This window comes from Meles meles, chromosome 8 (genome assembly GCF_922984935.1).
Source record: "Meles meles chromosome 8, mMelMel3.1 paternal haplotype, whole genome shotgun sequence".
Taxonomy (NCBI): Eukaryota; Metazoa; Chordata; class Mammalia; order Carnivora; family Mustelidae; genus Meles; species Meles meles.
The window spans coordinates 7122019-7139783 of NC_060073.1; the positions used below are offsets into that span (position 1 = coordinate 7122019).

The 17765-nt window shown below is 53.6% G+C and overlaps 1 protein-coding gene across 4 annotated transcripts; it reads left to right on the top strand.

The window, feature by feature from the left end:
- The first annotated feature begins 10314 nt into the window (after positions 1–10314).
- On the top strand, positions 10315–17183 carry BATF2 (basic leucine zipper ATF-like transcription factor 2). Of its 4 annotated transcripts, none has more exons than XM_046017750.1 (3): positions 10315–11141; positions 12451–12552; positions 15524–17183. In XM_046017750.1, the coding sequence occupies exons 1-3, from the start codon at positions 11103–11105 to the stop codon at positions 16205–16207; spliced, it is 825 nt and encodes a 274-aa protein (XP_045873706.1). In that variant the 5' UTR covers positions 10315–11102; the 3' UTR covers positions 16208–17183. The 4 variants fall into 4 exon arrangements, with proteins under 4 accessions (XP_045873706.1, XP_045873705.1, XP_045873704.1 ...); XM_046017749.1 differs by having other exon boundaries at positions 10321–11141; positions 15521–17183; XM_046017748.1 differs by lacking the exon at positions 10315–11141 and adding an exon at positions 11161–11964.
- The last annotated feature ends 582 nt before the right edge of the window (positions 17184–17765 follow it).

Below are 17765 nucleotides of genomic sequence, written 5' to 3' on the forward strand. Positions count from 1 at the left end.
GGGCTTGGGGTACGAGGGCCCCGCCATTCCTTCCTCCCCAGAAACCCAGGCTCGGCTGGGAACGGAAACCCGGGTTGTATCTTGGCTGCATAGGAAGTAGGAGTTGTGACCCAGGAGTCGGAATTCAGAGCCCCAAGGAGGTTGACAAGCTCGTTATTGGCAACATTCCCCGGAAACAAGATCCAGATTTCGCGGACCTCGGCATCATCCTTAACTTGCCAGTTAGCGAGCCTACCTGGATTTGTTAGGACACCCCCCCCCCCCCCCCCCCCCCCCCCCGTCTCCTGGGTTTGAGGGTGGGCGGGGGATTCTACAGACGCGGGCGAAAATGCCCCCTAGGGGCCGTTTCGAGATGTGCGGGGGCATTTTGGGGGGTGTCCCAATTGCAAGGTAACAGCCCCTGTCGTTTTGAAGGTAGGGAGCAGGCCCACCCGAAGAATTGTCCCACCCAGGACGTCCGTGGTCTCTCCGTTGAGAAGCGTTTTCACATGATGCTTATACCGTGACTGGCATATAGTAGGTACTCAATAAATATTTGCTGGACGAATGACCTTGTTCAAGAGTTTGGTTCTTCACCTCGGCGCTCAAGTCCTAAAGACGTGAAGAAAACGAGGACAGGGAGTAGGCAAATTATAAACTCGGAAGGGGGAGCTAAGCTTATGGTCTTAGGTTGAGCCCTTCTCCCAGCCCACTGCAGGGTAAATGCCAGTAGAAGGCTCTCTGCGGCTCGGGAAAGAACAGTTCCGCCCGAGCTGAAGATAATGGCTGATTTCTGTGAATTGTTTATAAAGCACTCCACCTTTTCTACTTCATCCCCCTGGCAACCTTTTTGTTTCCTTTTTGTAGATGTGAGAGTGACGTCGGGAGAATCTAGAAGGAGCCTGAGCAGCAGTGAAACTCAGGTCTGGTTGACAGGAAGATGCCCCGTTTTTTCAGGGGCTCTCCATAGTGTTGGCCTGGAGAGGGAGAAGTCTGGAACAATCCTGAGCTTCCAGTCCTGCAGAAGAAGGTTGTGGACAGATGGGGCTGGACAGAACGGGGTCCCTGGGGGAGTGGCCTCAGTCAGTACTGTTTACCCTCCAGCAGGCACACACAAGGGGAGACAGCAGCCTAACTCCTATCCAAAGGCTTTGAGACACAACTAAGATCACAAGATGCCTACCGCCCTGCCTCCGAGAGTCTATGCTCCAGAAATTCTAGCACCAGCATATGAACGGTTATAAGGAAGTTCACCGTGGCAGGGTTTGGAACAACAAGAAACGGGGGAAAAAATCTAAATGCCTACAGTGGGGGATCGGTTACCTAAGCTGGGGTACTCGTGTGGTGGATCCCATGAAGCTTTTGAGAAGGGTGAGATGGAGTGGATGTCATGCCACGTTAAGTGAAAAATCCATTTTCAATCCCATTTTAATTTAATTTTTAAATTTATTTTTTTACTTATTTGACAGACAGAGATCACAAGTAAGCAGAGAGGCAGGCAGAAAGAGAGGAAGAAGCAGGCTCCCTTGCTGAGCAGAGAGCCCGATGTGGGGCTCGATCCCAGGACCCTGAGATCATGACCTGAGCGGAAGGCAGAGGCTTTAACCGACTAAGCCACCCAGGCGCTCCAATCCCATTTTAATTTTAAAAATAACAGTAATAACAATAACTCACGAAACAGTGTTTTCCCTATGGGGTGCAGCCCATTCAGCAGAATGAGAAACTACTTTAGGGTCACAAATTCATTGAACCATAGGAAATCACCCAGATCTGACTGTTTTGACTACAAAGATGTCAGTTTTGTATGGTTCAACCTGGAAGCATTAGCAAAAAAATTACGTGGAATGAACCGACTAGACCATATCGCTGCCTTTGCCCATGGTGTAAAGGTAAATCATGTTTGTTGAAAATATCCAGATATTTACATGTACGCGCGAGTACATACATCTCTCTGAGTGAGAGTCCTAGTCATGAAAGTTTGAAAATCACTGCCATTCAACTCTTAACTCTTGAGTGGGTTTGAGGGAAACTTAAAAATTACCTTAAGGGCGCCTGGGTGGCTCAGTGGATTAAAGCCTCTGCCTTCTGCTCAGGTTATGATCCCAGAGTCCTGGGATCAAGCCCTGCATCGATCGCATCGGGCTCTCTGCTCTGCGGGGAGCCTGCTTCCCCCCTCTCTCTCTGCCTGCTGTTCTGCCTACTTGTGATCTCTCTTTCTCTGTCAAATAAATAAATCCTTAAAAACAAAAACCTGGAAGCTCTGTGAAATAGTGGGCCAGGATGTAATGGTATTTAATTGTTTTTTTAAGATTTTACTTAAAAAAAAATTTTACTTTTATTTGTTTTTTTGAGAGAGAGAGAGAGAGAGAGAGAGCGCACGCAGGAGAGGGGGAAGAGGTCAGAGGAAGAGACAGACTCCCTGCTGAGCAGAGACCTAGATGCAGGACTCCTTCCCAAGACTCTGGGATCATGACCTGAGCCAGAGGCAGATGCTTAACCGACTGAGCCACCCAGGCGGTCCTATATTTAACTTTTGAATAATAATTGCCTAGGGAGGCACCTGGGGGGCTCAGTGGGTTAAGCATTGGATTCTTGGTTTGGGTTCCTGTCACGATCTCAGCACGGAGTCTGCTTGAGATTCTGCACATACACACTAACTCGCCCTCTCTCTGAAATAAATAATAAATCTTACAAAAATAACAATCACCTGTAGCTAGAGATCTAGACTGGAGGGCAGAGAGGAGGGGCGGAGGGGGTTTTAAAGACAAGGGCAGGGGCATCGTGAGTGACAGGCGTTATTTTCCTTTGCCTCACCGAAAGGAAGAAAGGGTGCTCTTAAGAAAGTCAAATCTTTAGGGAATACCTTTGGAAAAAAACTGGAAAGATCTATATAGCTGTCGCTATATATAACACTGCGAATATATATATATATATATTCACAAGAGAGAATCGGGAAATTGAAATACCAAATCTTAACAACTGTGAGACCTGCTGTTGGAGGGAGAGTTTCTGGAGGCCCAGTAAGTGGATTATAACTTGAGGATAGAGCTCTAGATGCCTTTTAAAAAGGCACACGTGTTTACCCAATGTCTGGGGAGGAAATTTTGGTATTATTTTAATTGTAAGAGGTGCACCCTTTCTGAGTTGGCAATACATTTCGTGTATCACCTTTAGAATCATAAAAGAAAAGTAACAGAACTCTTTTTATCCTGGAACAACAGCAAGCCTGGAGGAAAGACCCTGCCTTACTTAAATTGTAAGTACTTACTTAAATTTACTTAAATATTTATTTTTAAGCTTGCCCTCGATGAATTTTCTATTTGATTCTTCTGAAGTGTAACGTTCATGGACGTTGTTTAAAGCTACAGTTTTGATAAGAAAACCCCCCCCCCTTTTTTTTTCCTGGTGAGAGGCATCTTCGGAGCCCAGGCGAGGGACAGAAGCCATCAACTCTCACTTGGTGGCGGCGTACCCAAGTGTAGGTCTGGTCCTACTAATCGGGAAACAGCTGGAAGGTGGAGTGCGCTCGCTGGAATGGCCATGGCCTTCAGACCACAGTTTGCCCTGGCCTGTTCTAGGACTCCCACCCCCGCCCCGATCTTCCTGTAAACCGCAAGCACCCAGGAAAGGCGCTGTCCCCGGTGGGTGTGTACGATGTGTGGGCCCCCGCCGGATGCCGCACAGGGCAAGCAGGAGTGTCCAAACCTCCTCACTCCAGGCCTCAGTCCAGCTGCCTCACTCCAACTTACAGACGACAAAACAAAGTCTTACGCACACTGTCATCATCCGTCCAAGGGCACATGACATCCTTAGTCTTTTCCAGAACCTTAAGAGTGGGGAAAGGCCTTGAGAGCCTGAGCTCTTCCAACAAACAACGTCCACGTGTGCCTGTGGGGTCCTCGAGAGCTAGACTGTGCCCAGGCTTCTGGTGGCCACGGCGCCTGGCGGGGTGAATGGACTGGTGGGATGCGTGGAAGCTATGCCTTCCCTCCGCAACCTGAGAGGCAAAATGATTGCCCTCGGTCACCGCGTAAGTTTGAGGTCTACAGCATGATGGTTTGACCTGGTGAAATGGTTGCTGTCATAGGTTTAGCTTCTCATGTAAATACAATAAAGAAAAGAAAAAGAAAAAGGAAAAAAAAATTCTGCTTACGATGAGAACTCAGGATTTATTCTCGTAACTTCCCTATACCTCGAGAGGCACTGTAAGCTCTGGGCCTGGGGGTCTCACCTTACATTGTCGCCAGTCCTTCGTTCTCTCGCAGCTAGAAGCTGGTGTGTTCGGACCACCTTCCTCCATCTCCCCCTCCTCGATTATCCACCTCTGGTGTTGGATATGGATTTTTTAATACTTTTTAGAAAAGATTTTATTTATTTGAGAGAGAGACAGAGCATGAGCCAGGGGGTAGGGATGTGGAAGACAGAGGGGGAAGGACACGCAGACTCCCCGCCAAGCAGAAAGCCCGACTTGGGGCTCCATCCCAGGAAGACCAGGTGGGCAGTCTCCAGAGTCTTCTGACCACGACTTATGGCCAAGCTGCCTTGCCAAATTTCTTGGTACAGTACTTGGGATGGGTCAGCCACGACACGTGCTCTCTTGTCTCTTGCTTGGGGGACACTGGCCATGCTGAGCTGGGCTTGTATATCCCACCCCACTAAGCCTCTCCAGACTCTGCCTTGTGACCCTGCTGGCCGTCCCCCCCCCCCGCCCCCGCCCCCAATTAGCCTCCAAGCAAGGCCCAGAGCTCTTATGGGAACCAACACCAAAGACAACATGAAGGAAAGCCATTTGGGGAGTGGAGAGGCTCCCTCAAAGGCCAAGGTGACAGTCCTTCCTCTCGGTGTCTAGGATCTAAGCAGGGTACCCAGCTTGGGCTTCTCTGCCATCTGCAGCAGACAGTGGAGATGGGACAAGGGAGAGCTGGCCAGGGGCTCTGGGAATAGAGGGAAAGAGGGAACTTGCTGGTGACTTCCTTCCTTCTTTTCTTCCTGATTTTATTTTCATCTATTTTGAGAGAGAGAGTGTGGGCAGCGGGAGGGGCAGAGAGGAAGAGAAGGAGACAGAGAATCTCAAGCAGACTTCACACCTGGAGCATAGAGCCCAACGCGGGGTTTGATCCCATGGCCCTAAGATCATGACCTGAGCCAAAAATCAAAAGTCGGACGCTTAACCCACTGAGCCACCCAGGCATGCCTGGTGGCTACTTTCCATCCATGGCTTCCATCATCATGAGAGCTCTGGCCAACCAAGGGTATTATCCCCATTTTACAGACAAGGAAACTGAGGCCCAGAGAAACCACAGGCCATGTTTAAGGTCACACAGCTGGAAGTGGCAGAGCACAGGGATTTGAACCATAGCCTGTCTGGGACTTGGGCCACCCGGCTTCCTGGAAAGATGTGTATGTTCAAGGAACAGAGAATCAGAAGCACAAAGCTTGGGGGCAGCAGGGGGGCCGGCAGGACGAGGGTTGGGCACCTGCCCCAGCTTCCACTAACGACTGAGCAGTGACGGATCACTGAGCCCTGGTGAAGTCACCCAGTTCCTGGGAAGCCCGGCTATTTGCAGATTGCAGCTGGGATGGGTGTTCACAGGGTGCCATGCTGAAGTGAAAGTCCTCTCCTCCCTCGGCCCTGGGGACTCCCCACGATGTTGCTGCCCTAGTTCCAGCCCAGCACTCGGTTCATCTGGAATCTTCCCCTCAGCAAGCCGCCACTTTTCCACCCATGGGTCCCTGTGACGTAATGGAAAGGGGGTGCAGGGTTGATGTCAGAGATGGGAGGCGTGGAGTCCATCCCAGCTAGGGATGTGACTCCGCCAAGGAGTGGACGGCTAGCGGTAGCCTCCTCGTATCTGAATCTGAGCCAAGATGGTGGCGTCAGCCCAGTATCCGTTTCCCCTTCTGCCAACAGCCCAGTGGGGGTTGCCCTTCCCTCACCCCTCATCCCTTGGGGTAAGACAGGGCTGACCCCTTCTCCTGGACTCCAGGATGGGCCTGGGACCCCAGCCTTGCCTATCTTACCTTACCACCTGGCCGCAGTGACTGATGTCAGGAATAGCCACATGACTTCAGCCAAACCAAGTCCTGGTCCTTTGTGGAAACATGTGGGAGAGTGGCTGAGGGTGGAGGGACGCGCCCTCCCCCTGCCCATCTTACTAGAGGAGCGAGGGTGAGACACTGGCTCCTGATATGTTGTCTGGGCTTCATGATCCAGCTGTACCTGAAGCTGGTACGCTCTAGACTTGTCAGTAACATAAGCTGGAGTTAGATCACTTAGAGTGCAGAGAATCCTAATTTCCCACCTTCTATTAATACTCTTTTATAAGCATGAGAAATTTTGAACAATTGATTTCAAGTTTTTTTTTAAAGATTTTATTTATTTATTTGACAGACAGAGATCACAAATAGACAGAGAGGCAGGCAGAGAGAGAGAGGGGGAAGCAGGTTTCCTGCTGAGCAGAGAGCCCGACTCAGGGCTCCACCCCAGGATCCTGAGAGCATGACCCGAGCCGAAGGCAGAGGCTTAACCCACTGAGCCTGAGCCACCCAGGCACCCTGAGCAACTGATTTCAAATATTAAGTACTGCTGTTTACACAGGGACAGCAACACTTTTTTTTTCCCACTGAGAAGGTATTTCATTAGGGGGAAAAATCTCATCCCTCATGGACTCCACCTTTTTTTCCTTTTCATTTCTTTTTTTTTTTCTTTAAGATTTTTAAAATTTATTTGAGAGAGTGAGAGATGGGGGAGAGAGAGAAAACGAGCAGGGGGAAGGACAGAAGCAGATGCCCCGCTACGCAGGGAGCTCGACTTGGGCTCGATCCCAAGACTGACTCCAGGATCATGACTTGAGCCCAAGGCACACACTTAACCGACTGAGCCCCTCAGGCACCCCTCTACCATTTTTTTTCTTAAAATACATAATAATAATGAAATAAAATTCAAGCCTTTGGTTATGTGAACAAAAATTTATCAGATATGGGGCGCCTGGGTGGCTCAGTGGTTTAAGCCGCTGCCTTCGGCTCGGGTCATGATCTCAGGGTCCTGGGATCGAGTCCCGCGTCCGGCTCTCTGCTCTGAAGGGAGCCTGCTTCCCTCTCACTCTCTCTGCCTGCCTCTCTGCCTACTTGTGATCTCTCTCTGTCAAATAAATAAATAAAATCTTAAAAAAAAATTTATCAGATATTTATTGAATGCCTTTGTTAAAAGTTTCACCGACGTTTATGTGATTCTGTGTGTGCCAGGCAGCATACTAAAGCCCTTTCCGTATATGAGTTCATCAAATCCTTTTTTATCATGCCCATTTTACAGAAGAGGCATGAAGAGTTAAGTCACTTGCCTGAGATCAAGTTCCAGGTCCCAGGGGCACCTGGGTGGCTCAGTGGGTTAAAGCCTCTGCCTTCAGCTCGGGTCGTGATCCCGGGATCCTGGGATGGAGCCCCGCATCGGGCTCTCTACTTAGCAGGGAGCCTGCTTCCTCCTCTCTCTCTCTCTGCCTGCCTCTCTGCCTACTTGTGATCTCTATATGTCAAATAAATAAATAAAATCTTTTAAAAAAAAGTTCCAGGTCCCAGGATGGAGCCTGCCTGTCCTTTGATGTCCTCGCTGAAGAGTTTCTCCTTTGGAAGGCCTCTGATCTCCCCAGGAGGAAGCGCCCTCGGTTGCCATGGACTCCCCACCCCACCCCGCCAGCTGCTGTGCTCGGTGTGTGTTTCGTGCCCTGGGCCGGGTGTGAACGGGTGTGGCTCCCAGACAGGCCCATCCACAGTTGCAAGTGGGAGATCGATAGCCAGTCTCGGCTCCATCCGCAACCACTTGGCCTCTTTCTCTGCTCTGCAGAGAAGACCAGGCCTCAAGTGAGGGGTGCACACGGCGGGGGAGACCTAGCCAGAGGCTCCTCATTCCTGGACAACTGGAGACCCCCAGCATCCCTCCAAGCCTGTAAGGTGTGGGAAGGAACTGGGACAGGCTTCTCCCAAACCAGCTGTGGGAGTCTATCCTCCCTGTGCCTCCATTTCCTCACTGGTAAAATGAGGAGGCTGGCTGAGGAGAGACCCCCCCAGGAACCCAAGGCAGGTCCTACGGGAATGAGTAAGGCAGAAGCTTCATTACTCGTCCAGGAAGCTTCTGGGATTTCTGACAAGCTGTCGGCGAGACTTGCGTTCGTTCATTCATCCGCTGAACACCCCCGATGTGGAGGCAGTGTCTGAGGCCCTGGGGATACTTCAGAGAGTAAGACAGGAAAGACCCATTGCCCAAGGAGTCACTCTGTAGCTCTAGTCTGGGGAGGCCTCCCAGCCTCCCCCTGTGGGGGCCGCGGGCCTTGACCTAGAGGATCAGGCCCTTCCACCCTGGCTGTGGCCGAGGACTCAGGGCTCGGAGGAGAGAGGTGTGTCCTGCCTCCAGCTCTGTCCCCTCCCCCCAGGCCACCTGACCTCTCAGGGTACTAGTGTCTTGCCCTTCTAAGTGAGAAATTGCCCAGGGAGACCCTGAAGCCTGCCCAGCCAGTCCTCTGGGAAAGCCACACACAGTCATTCATGGTTAAACATTATCCATTCTGTGTCTCTCATCCCTGCCACGCCTCAGGGAGGGCCAGCCGTAAACGCTGCCTCCTTCAGACTTCCTTCAGGGCTGTGGCCTCTGCAGAGGGGCCACGGGCACACTTAGTGACTGTCTCCCTTCCACCCAGGGCTAGGGTCTGCAGAGGGAAAGACTGGGGGTCCGGGTCTGGGTCTGGAGGCTGAGTTGGGGAACGATGGGGTCCTAGCCACTGCCCCCTGCCCACAGATATTTTTTCTTGGTTGCCTTATGTGTGTGGCTTCCCCAGATCCTTCCCTTTGGAGCTCATGCACTGGCTTACTGAGCCCATAGGTGCCCGCCTTGGCCACGATGACCTGGCCCTCTTGGTTTCTGAGGAACACAAATCATCCGGAGACATCAAGGCAGTCTCCCTGCAGGAGGTGCCCCACTTCAGCCTCTGCTCGCAGGCCCCCTTCAAGCACGGAGGCCCAGCGGTCATTGCCCATCCCATGCACCGGGGCGTTTAAAATTAGGAGGCTTCGTTAATCCTGCGTTCCCACCAGTCTTGCCAATGGGAACCTATTCTAGTGGGAGAGCACTTTGCAATACGCAAAGAACTTTCTTCTCAGCTCATTCTTTTCCATCTTCAAAGCAACTTTGTAAACTAGGTATGATCTCATTGTCCTCTGCAGCGTACATATGACAACACTGAGGCTGCAGGTCACACTGACCCTCGAGCGCCAAGTATCAGAGTGGAGTCTGAATCTAAGGCCCAGACTGGTTTGGTGCCGGATTCTAGGCGGAGCAGCGCGAGGTCCCTCTCTCCCAGCCCCCTCCGTGACAGACATCACTAATCGATCGCCGCATGGCAGATGCTGCCGCTCATTCACAGGGCTCTTTTTTTTTTTTTTTTTTTAAGATTTTTTATGTATTTATTTGACAGACAGAGATCACAAGTAGGCAGAGAAGGAGGCAGACAGAGAGAGGGAAGCAGGCTCCCTGCTGAGCAGAGAGCCCGATGCGGGGCTCCAGGACCCTGAGATCATGACCTGAGCCGAAGGCAGAGGCTTGACCCACAGAGTCACCCAGGCGCCCCACATTTTTATACTTTTATTACAATTATTACAAATTTGTATACCCATATGATTACACCTTACAGAACTGGTGTTGTTCGGACCTTGCTGCGGCTTGTGATTTTCAACCAGCTGGACACGATGGACTCGCAGGCACGCGATGCTCAGTGCAGCTCCGAACCGGCCGCAGATCGTGGCTGCAAATACTTGTTGACCTCTTCCTCTGTACCAAGCACAGTGGCAGGTGCCTTGCCCACTTCCACTCATTTCACGTTCCCAACAGAATTATTTTTATCCCCACTTTATAGATTTGAAAACAAAGGTGTGAAAGGTGAAATTCTTATTTTTTTAAGATTGTATTTATTTGTTTGAGGGGCGCCTGGGTGGCGCAGTGGGTTAAGCCTCTGCCTTCCGATCAGGTCATGATCTCAGGGTCCTGGGATCGAGCCCCGCATTGGGCTCTCTGCTTAGTGGGGAGCCTGCTTCCTCCCCCTTCTCTCTGCCTGCCTCTCTGCCTGCTTGTGATCTCTCTGTCAAATAAATAAATAAAATCTTTAAAAGAAAAGATTGTATTTATTTGTTTGAGAGAGTGAGAGGGAGTGAGAGGGCACAAGCAAGGGGAGCAGCAGACAGAGGAGGAGGGAGAAGCAGGCTCCCCGCTGAGCAGAGAGCCCGATGTGGGGCTCGATCCAGGACCCCGAGATCATGACCTGAGCCGAAGGCAGAGGCTTGACTGACTGAGCTCCCCAGGCGCCCCAGAAAGGTGAAATTATGTCCCCAATTCTCGTAGATTGGAAGCTGTTCTCCTAACCGCTAGACACCACCCCCTCTCCTGCTGCGTGGTCTGTTGAATGAAAACACAGTAATTTATCCATCTGTTCTCCTACTTAAGGACCATTGCTTATTTTTGCACACTTGCCTCAACATGGGTCTCAGAGGGTTTGGGGGTGGTTGTATTGTCTTGCTTGGTTCCTCTGTGAAGCTGTGAATTGCTATTTGTACCATCCCCCTACACTGGTTGGAGATGAGGAAACTAAGACTCAGAGAGGGTGAATCACCTTCTCAAAGCCGCGCAGCTCCAACGGGCGGGAGGTGGGCTGCGAACCTGGACGCTTGGCAATTCCAGAGCCCAGAGGCTCTCCCATGTCCCATGTGAGCCCTCGGCTCCCCACTGGCTTCCCCTCTTGGCTCTGTGCCTGGCCGCCTGCTCTCCCTTCCCCAGAACACCCTCCCCCTAACAGGCTTTTGGTCTCCCCTCCTCTGGCCACCCTCCCTCATTCTCCTTCCAGAAAAGGGACCCAACCGGAAGGCCAGTTCGTGTTAGGAAATTCCAGCCACGTGAGCCAACCCGAGCCAGGGATTCTGAGCAGCCGGTGGCTTTAGAAGAAACTGAAACTTGGTTTGCTGGGGGCGGAGTGGTCACCGGGGATTTAAAGAGCTGCCACTTCCTTGGGCGCCAGAGGGCACTGGGAGGTCACAGTGGCAGAGGGACACCCAAACTGAGCCTCTGCCCGCCCCCTGCCAAAGCCATGCACCTCTGTGGGGGCAATGGGCTGCTGACCAGGACGGTGAGTACAGGGAACCAGGGACAGGGGATGAGAAGGGGAATAGGGCCAAGCGTCCCCAGTTCCTAGGCAGGGAGGAACGTGTTCAGAGCTTCTAGTCCCAGCTCTGTACTTCTGGGCGGTGTGACCGTGGGGCCCACATAAACCCTCTCTGGGCTTCAGTTTCCCCAGGTGGTTGAAATGCGGGCTTTCCTGCTCTCACAGGACAGAGCCAGGTTCCCGTTTAGAACGGTGGCTTCTGAATAGGACTGTCCCCTCACTCACCTCTCCCCCCACTGCCCTTATGAGAGCATTCTCTTCCCTCCCCAAATTCTCTGGCTTGGCTTCCCTTGGAGGCCCTGTTCCTCTCCTAGGACCCAAGTACCAGAAGCCCACTTCCTTCTGTCAAGCACAGGACTTTCCCCCGCCAGGCTCCGGTCTCTTGGCCCTCCCAGCACCTGCAATGGTCTTCTTGTGACCATGACCTGAGCAGCACGGAGTCCTCAGCCAGGGAGGGCAGGGTCTTATCTGAGCTCCCTACACTCAGAACACACCTGCAGAGTGACCTAGGGAAAGGGGGATTTGGGCTGTGGGGCTCCGACATTCTCTCTTGCCTGACCTTCCAAAACTTTGGGCATTGGGGTTAAATATCTTGTCTAAGTTTCATGGACCAGGGCCCCCTAATGTGGGGCCCAGGGAAGGGGGAGGGGCACCGCCGGGGAGCTTCGGGTCCACTCATGCATTCCTTCCAGGTTGTGGCCACACTAGAATGTCAGCAACGGGAGGGCAGGGATTTTTGCCTGCTCGATTTGCGGTCCTGTCTCCCTGGCTCAGTGCCCAGCATACAGTAGGTGCTCCATAAATGTCTGATGAGTCCTTGAATATGAGCTGCGGGCCTGGGCTGGGCATGGGCTCACAAAGCCGAATCGGACCCTGGTCCTGACCTTGCAGACGAGACGCACGCCTGATTTATGGCTCTTGCATAGATGAGGCGGCGGGGCTGAGAGAAGGGAGCGATTTGCCCAGAGCCAGATGGCTGCTAAGGAGAGCGTAGGCGTGAAGTTAGTTCTGTCTGCATTCGAACTGAGGCTTTGGGCTTCTCCGTTTGTCCTCCCCCATTGGGAGCGGTAAGCAGGATGTGTGGGTGAGGCAGGCGTTGCAAGAAGGTGTACCACGCGAGCGATGCCATGTGTGGGTGCCCAGGAAGCCAGAGGGGGTCCTCTAGGAGACCCTGGGAGACTTGGATCGGGGAGGGTGTGGCTTTACAGATGGCCAGGTCAGAGGGTGCAGGCACCTGCCGGGACCCTTGAGCTCTCTGCCTCACACCCTGCAGGACTCCGAGGAGCATCAGAGGCTGAAGAAGAAACAGAAGAACCGCGCAGCGGCCCAGCGCAGCCGGCAGAAGCACACGGACAAGGCAGACGCCCTACACCAGGTCAGGGATGCCTTCCTTTCCCTACCCTGACTCCACTTACCTGGCCTGGCTGCGGCTTCTCCATCCCTATCTCCCTGCCTGTGAGCAGCTCCCCCTCCACGGCCGTGTTGTTTCCAGGTCGCCTGAGCCGGAGAGAGGTGCTGAGTACAAACTCTGCCAGACTCGGGGTGGCCTCTGGGGACACAAAGGTGTGTCCGAGGCCCAGCCCTGCCCTTGAGGCACCCCGGATCTAGGGAGAGGAGACAAGCACTCACCCTAGGAGAAACTGGTTCAGGGTGAAGAGGGACGGACTTTGGAGCCCCAGCCCGTGGCACTCATAGCTACAAGTCACTTCCTTCGCTGAGCTTCCCTGACCTCATCCAAAAATGGGGACCACAACCCCTGCCCACAGGCAGGACCCTTGTGGAGACTAGAGGAGGCAAAGGACCCCAGTGGGCGGTGGGCGGTGGGGGAGGGCTCCATTCTCCTTGCCTCTTAACCTTGGATGGTAACTTGACCTTGGGTGGTAACCTGACCCTTGGAGCTTTTCTTCTTCCTCTGTGCAGAGAGAAAGGACATCGCCTGTTTCATCCCAGGGAAGGGGATTCAGAGCTGGGCTCAGGACCTGGCCCTTGGCAAAGCTGCTTTCACCTTAGTCCTTAGAGCGCTGAGTGAAATTCACAACCCTCCCTGCCAGAGGTCCTATGCTACCTCCTCCCTCTAACCCCACACCCTGTTCTCCCTGTTCCTTCACTGGCCACGCACACCCAGCCATCTGCAGAGACCATTCCCTCTAGCCTCAGACCACAGTCCGGCTAGATCCTCACTCTTTCCGGCTGCTTGGTTTAAATGTCAGCTCCTCAGAAGGCTCCTCCTAAAACACCCGATCTCCAGACCCAGCTGCTACCCGTTACTCTGCTCTCGTTTTCTGATTGGCCCCGAACTTAGTTTTTAGAGGTCTGTTGCTTGTCTCTCTCACCAGACTGGAAGCACCGTGAAGACAGGGAACGATTTTGTCCCCTGCTCTTTCCCCGTCCCTGGAACAGTGCCCGACAGATAGAAGGAACTCAGTCGTGCCCTGTGGCGCAGATGATAGAGTCAGAATAAAGCGCTCTAGGAGCACCTGGGTGGGGCAACACACAGGTCGCGGCATCGGGGTGTTCATGGGGATGGAGTCTGAGCTGGTCTTAAAGGATGCGTAGGAGTTTTCCAACGGATGAGGGTAGGAAACGGCATTGCCGGCAGATGAAACAGCGCTGGCATGGGCCTGTGTGTGACTGAGAACCAGGGCACCGTCCTGGCAGGGTGGAGACTCCATGCATTCACATGTTCCTTCCTTCTAGAAAGGTCTATCGAGTGTCTCCCGTGTGGCAGGTATAGTTCTCAGCATTGGCGATGCCGCTGTGGACACAGCAGACAAAAGCCTACCCCACACTCTCTGGGGCTCATATTTTCATGGGGGAGCCAGGCAGAAAATAAATGATCCTTTAGAGAATTTAGGTGAGAGGTGACCTAATGCCAGGTTTTAAAAAATATCATTCCACGTGCAGAGACCAGCCCGGGGAGTAGGGCTGCTGGTGGTTTTGAGGCTTGTTAGCATTTTGAGTTCGTGCCCGCAGCAACTTTTTTATGTAAAACACCCTTGTGGCTTCTCTTTTTAAAAAAACTGTCCGCAAAGAGGGCGCCTGTATGGCTCCATGGGTTCCTGGTTTTGGCTTGGGTCATGAGGGTCATGAGATCGAGCCCCACATGGAGCCCGGCTAGGGCCCTGTGCTCCTCAAGGAGTCGTCTTGAGCTTCTGTCTCTCCCCCGCCTCCCCGCTCATGCAGGCTCTCTCTCTTTCAAATCAATGAAAAAAGGAAAATAAATAAAAGATAAATAAAAAATTGTCCACAAAAGCAGTGATGTAGGAGAGGGAACCAGAGGAAGTCACTCACCCTTTGGAGCTGTGGAAAGAAAGTTCTTTCATTGCTGTCCCTATAAATGGTCGTTTAGAAACTGCTTGCTCTCGGGCGCCTGGGTGGCTCAGTGGTTTAAAGCCTCTGCCTTCGGCTCAGGTCATGATCTTAGGGTCCTGGGATCGAGTCCCGCATTGGGCTCTCTGCTCGGCAGGGAGCCTGCTTCCTCCTCTCTCCCTCTCTGCCTGCCTCTCTGCCTACTTGTGATCTCTGTCTGTCAAATAAATAAATAAAATCTTAAAAAAAAAAAAACTGCTTGCTCTCAGTGGGTAAGAAGAACCCAGAGTCCAGCAGAACAGAACCTACCAGATCCTGGTTCAGGAGTGCCGAGTAGAATGTTCTGGGGCAAACGCTACCCGGGGCTCCTCCCACAGTGCCTCCGTGAGTCAGGTCTGGGCACTAGGGAGGTCTGACAGGGGCATGAAGCCGCCTAGAGGTGTGCAAGACAGAATGACTCTGTCAAGAGAAGGCCACGTCAGGATCGGCCCAGGGGAGGAGGTGCTGGCAGAGGAGACGGGAAATGTGACGTAGCAGAGTCCACCCGAGGGACAGGAAGTTCAGGGGAGCAGGAGATGTCAGACAGATACAGCTGGACGTGTGAGCTGGGGCCACGGTGCACAGGGAGGCATGGGAGCCTTTGAAGGTCTTGAACTGGGATGTACAGTTGATGTCATAATTACCAAATGGTTTCTCTGGGGCCAAGAGAATAGGGTGGTTTCAGGGATGCCCCAGTCAGGAGGCTGGAGGAGTTCTCAGGCGAGTGGAGGTGGCCAGCTGGTGGAGACCAGCAGCCGGCTCAGGGGACTGGAGGCGGGGATGGAGTGCAGACCAGTCTGAGCCCCAGGAGGAGCAGAATGGGAGAGACGGGCTGGGTGGTTGTGGGAGAGCCGGCCAGAGAGGAGCCAAGGGACCCCCGCTCAGGCATTTGGACGGCAGTATACCTTTCCCCCTAAGTTCAGGATGCTGGGGGCAGGGTACAAGGCACGTGCTGGCTGACATGTCCTCCCCCACCCATCTGCTTCTGCCCCCAGCAGCACGAGACCCTGGAGAAGCACAACCACGTGCTGCGGAAGGAGATCCAGGCCCTGCAGGCCGAGCTGGCGTGGTGGAGCCGGACCCTGCACACACACGAGGGCATGTGCCTCATGGACTCAGCCACCTGCTCGGCTCCGGTGACCCCCGGCGGCTGGGGCCAGTCGGAGCGGCCCCCGGACCCCATGCTCCATGGACAACATGGCTGCCAGGAGCCCCTGGGCCTGTTCCAGACCCCAGTCTCCTCTCCCTCGGCTCACCGGCTCTCTCCAGATCCGCAGCCTCACAGTTCGCCTGGCCTCCCCTTGTCCCCTCTGCCCTCTCTGTCCCTTGGCTCTACCAAGGTCACCGCACCTCCTGCCCAGCCGTCCCCCAGCCCTGTCCAGTCAGCCTCACTCCCTGGCTCCAGCCTTCCAAGGCCTTCCTCTGAGCTCGACACCCTCCTGCCCAGCCGCCCAGCCCTATGCGGCCCTCTACAGCCCCTTGTGATGGAGCACCCCACCAGCGGGAAGCTGGGGTCCTCCCCTGACAACCTCTCAGTGTCTCTGGGGCTGGCCTGCCTGCAGGGTAGGGAGCAGAAGGCTGCGGTGCTCTCGGCCGCACAGGAGCTCGGGCTGGGTGTGGATCCCAGCCCCCACCCCCTCTTGGCCTTCCCCCTGCTCTCCTCTGCTCAAGTCCACTTCTAACCCATCCCTGGGAGCTGAGCTCGCCCCTTCCTCGGGCTGAAGTAGCAGACTTAGCCCACAGGCATCTCCTTGTCTTCCATTGGAGGTTGCCTTTCGCGGCTGACCAGCGGGCCCACCGTTTCACCAGGAAAAGAACGTCATTGCTGCCGCCCAGCACTCCGCCGGGCCCTGGGACCGCCATTCTCTTATCTCAACTTCATGGTCACTCCGCAAATATCCAGATGATCACTCCACCTTTTTAGATAAAGAGACAGAGGCCAGAGAAGCAGTGTGACGTGCCCAAGGTCACAAAGTCTTTTTTGGGGGACCTGAAACACCACCATCTTTTCCTCCTTCTCCTGGTGGGATCCTCACCCGGGCACCCTAGGAGCTAAAGTCCTAGAAACTGGGGGCTGGTATGAGGAGGTTTACATGCTGGGAGCAGGGAGGAGCTTTTTCTTCTGGTTTGCTATTCCCAGAGCCGCGGACAGTTCCTGAAACCCCGCCCTAGCTGGGGCTAGTCCAGAGTCCAAGCCTGGATGGGGAGAGGCCAGGCAGGGGCCCCGAAGGCCCGGAAGTGGACTCTTTCTCCCCTAGCAGTGTTTTCAGTGCCAAGGAACTGAACCTGTAGTCTGGAGCTGGGGAGAAGCCTGGAACAGAGCCCCCCACCCCCCAGGGATTTCTGCAGGAGGGGCACCCATAGCCATACCAAGACCTCTAGAAGATTCTCTAAGGTCAGCTCTCCAGGCTATTCCCAAACAGCTCTCTCCCAGGCAGGAGCTCAGCTGCAGGATCGCTGGGATGGGGTTATGGGGAGGGGTTCTCACTCAGACTCAGGACAAGCTCTGTAACGGGCCTGAGATGAGAAACCCCAATTCTTCCCCCAGATTTTCACACACATGTAAGCAGACACTATGCTGGTATTTGACACACTCCAGGACACTGAGCGCAAGTCTCGGCACACATGTTATGGTCAATAAATTAAAGTGTTTTCCGATTCTTTTTGCTTTTGCCCGTTCATTAAATCTCTGGTTGTACTCGGCACGGTTGAAACTGAAGGGCCTTTGAGAGAAGAGGAACTAATCCTCCTCTAAACTCTCTTTAGAGGTGGGCAATCCCTCGTAGACCTTCCCATTTAACCCCCTCTGAATATCGCAGAGGAGGAAGCTGAGACCCAGAGACCGGCTGAACTTGCAGGACCACACAGCTAGACCAAGTGTGATGGTTGCAGGACTGTGGATGGTGCCACAGCCGGGGCAGCACAGGTTCACGGAGAGCAGACTGGGGGGAGGAAAGCCAAGGTGCTGCTGATTGGGGGTCAGCTGGAGTCTGGAACGAGAGTCCATATAACGCACCATGCACCAGGACTCAACGAGGAGTAGGGTGTGTGTGTGCGAGGATACTGCAGTCTGGCTTGAGCCCATATACCCTAAAATTTGTCAGATACTGTGCTGGGTTAACTCCAGCTTATGCCTCTAATAGGCCTCTAATAACTCTGTGAGGTAGGTATGGGCATTACTCCCACTGTTCAGAAGGGGAAACTGAGGCCTGGGAGTATTAAGTACCAGGCCCAAGGACA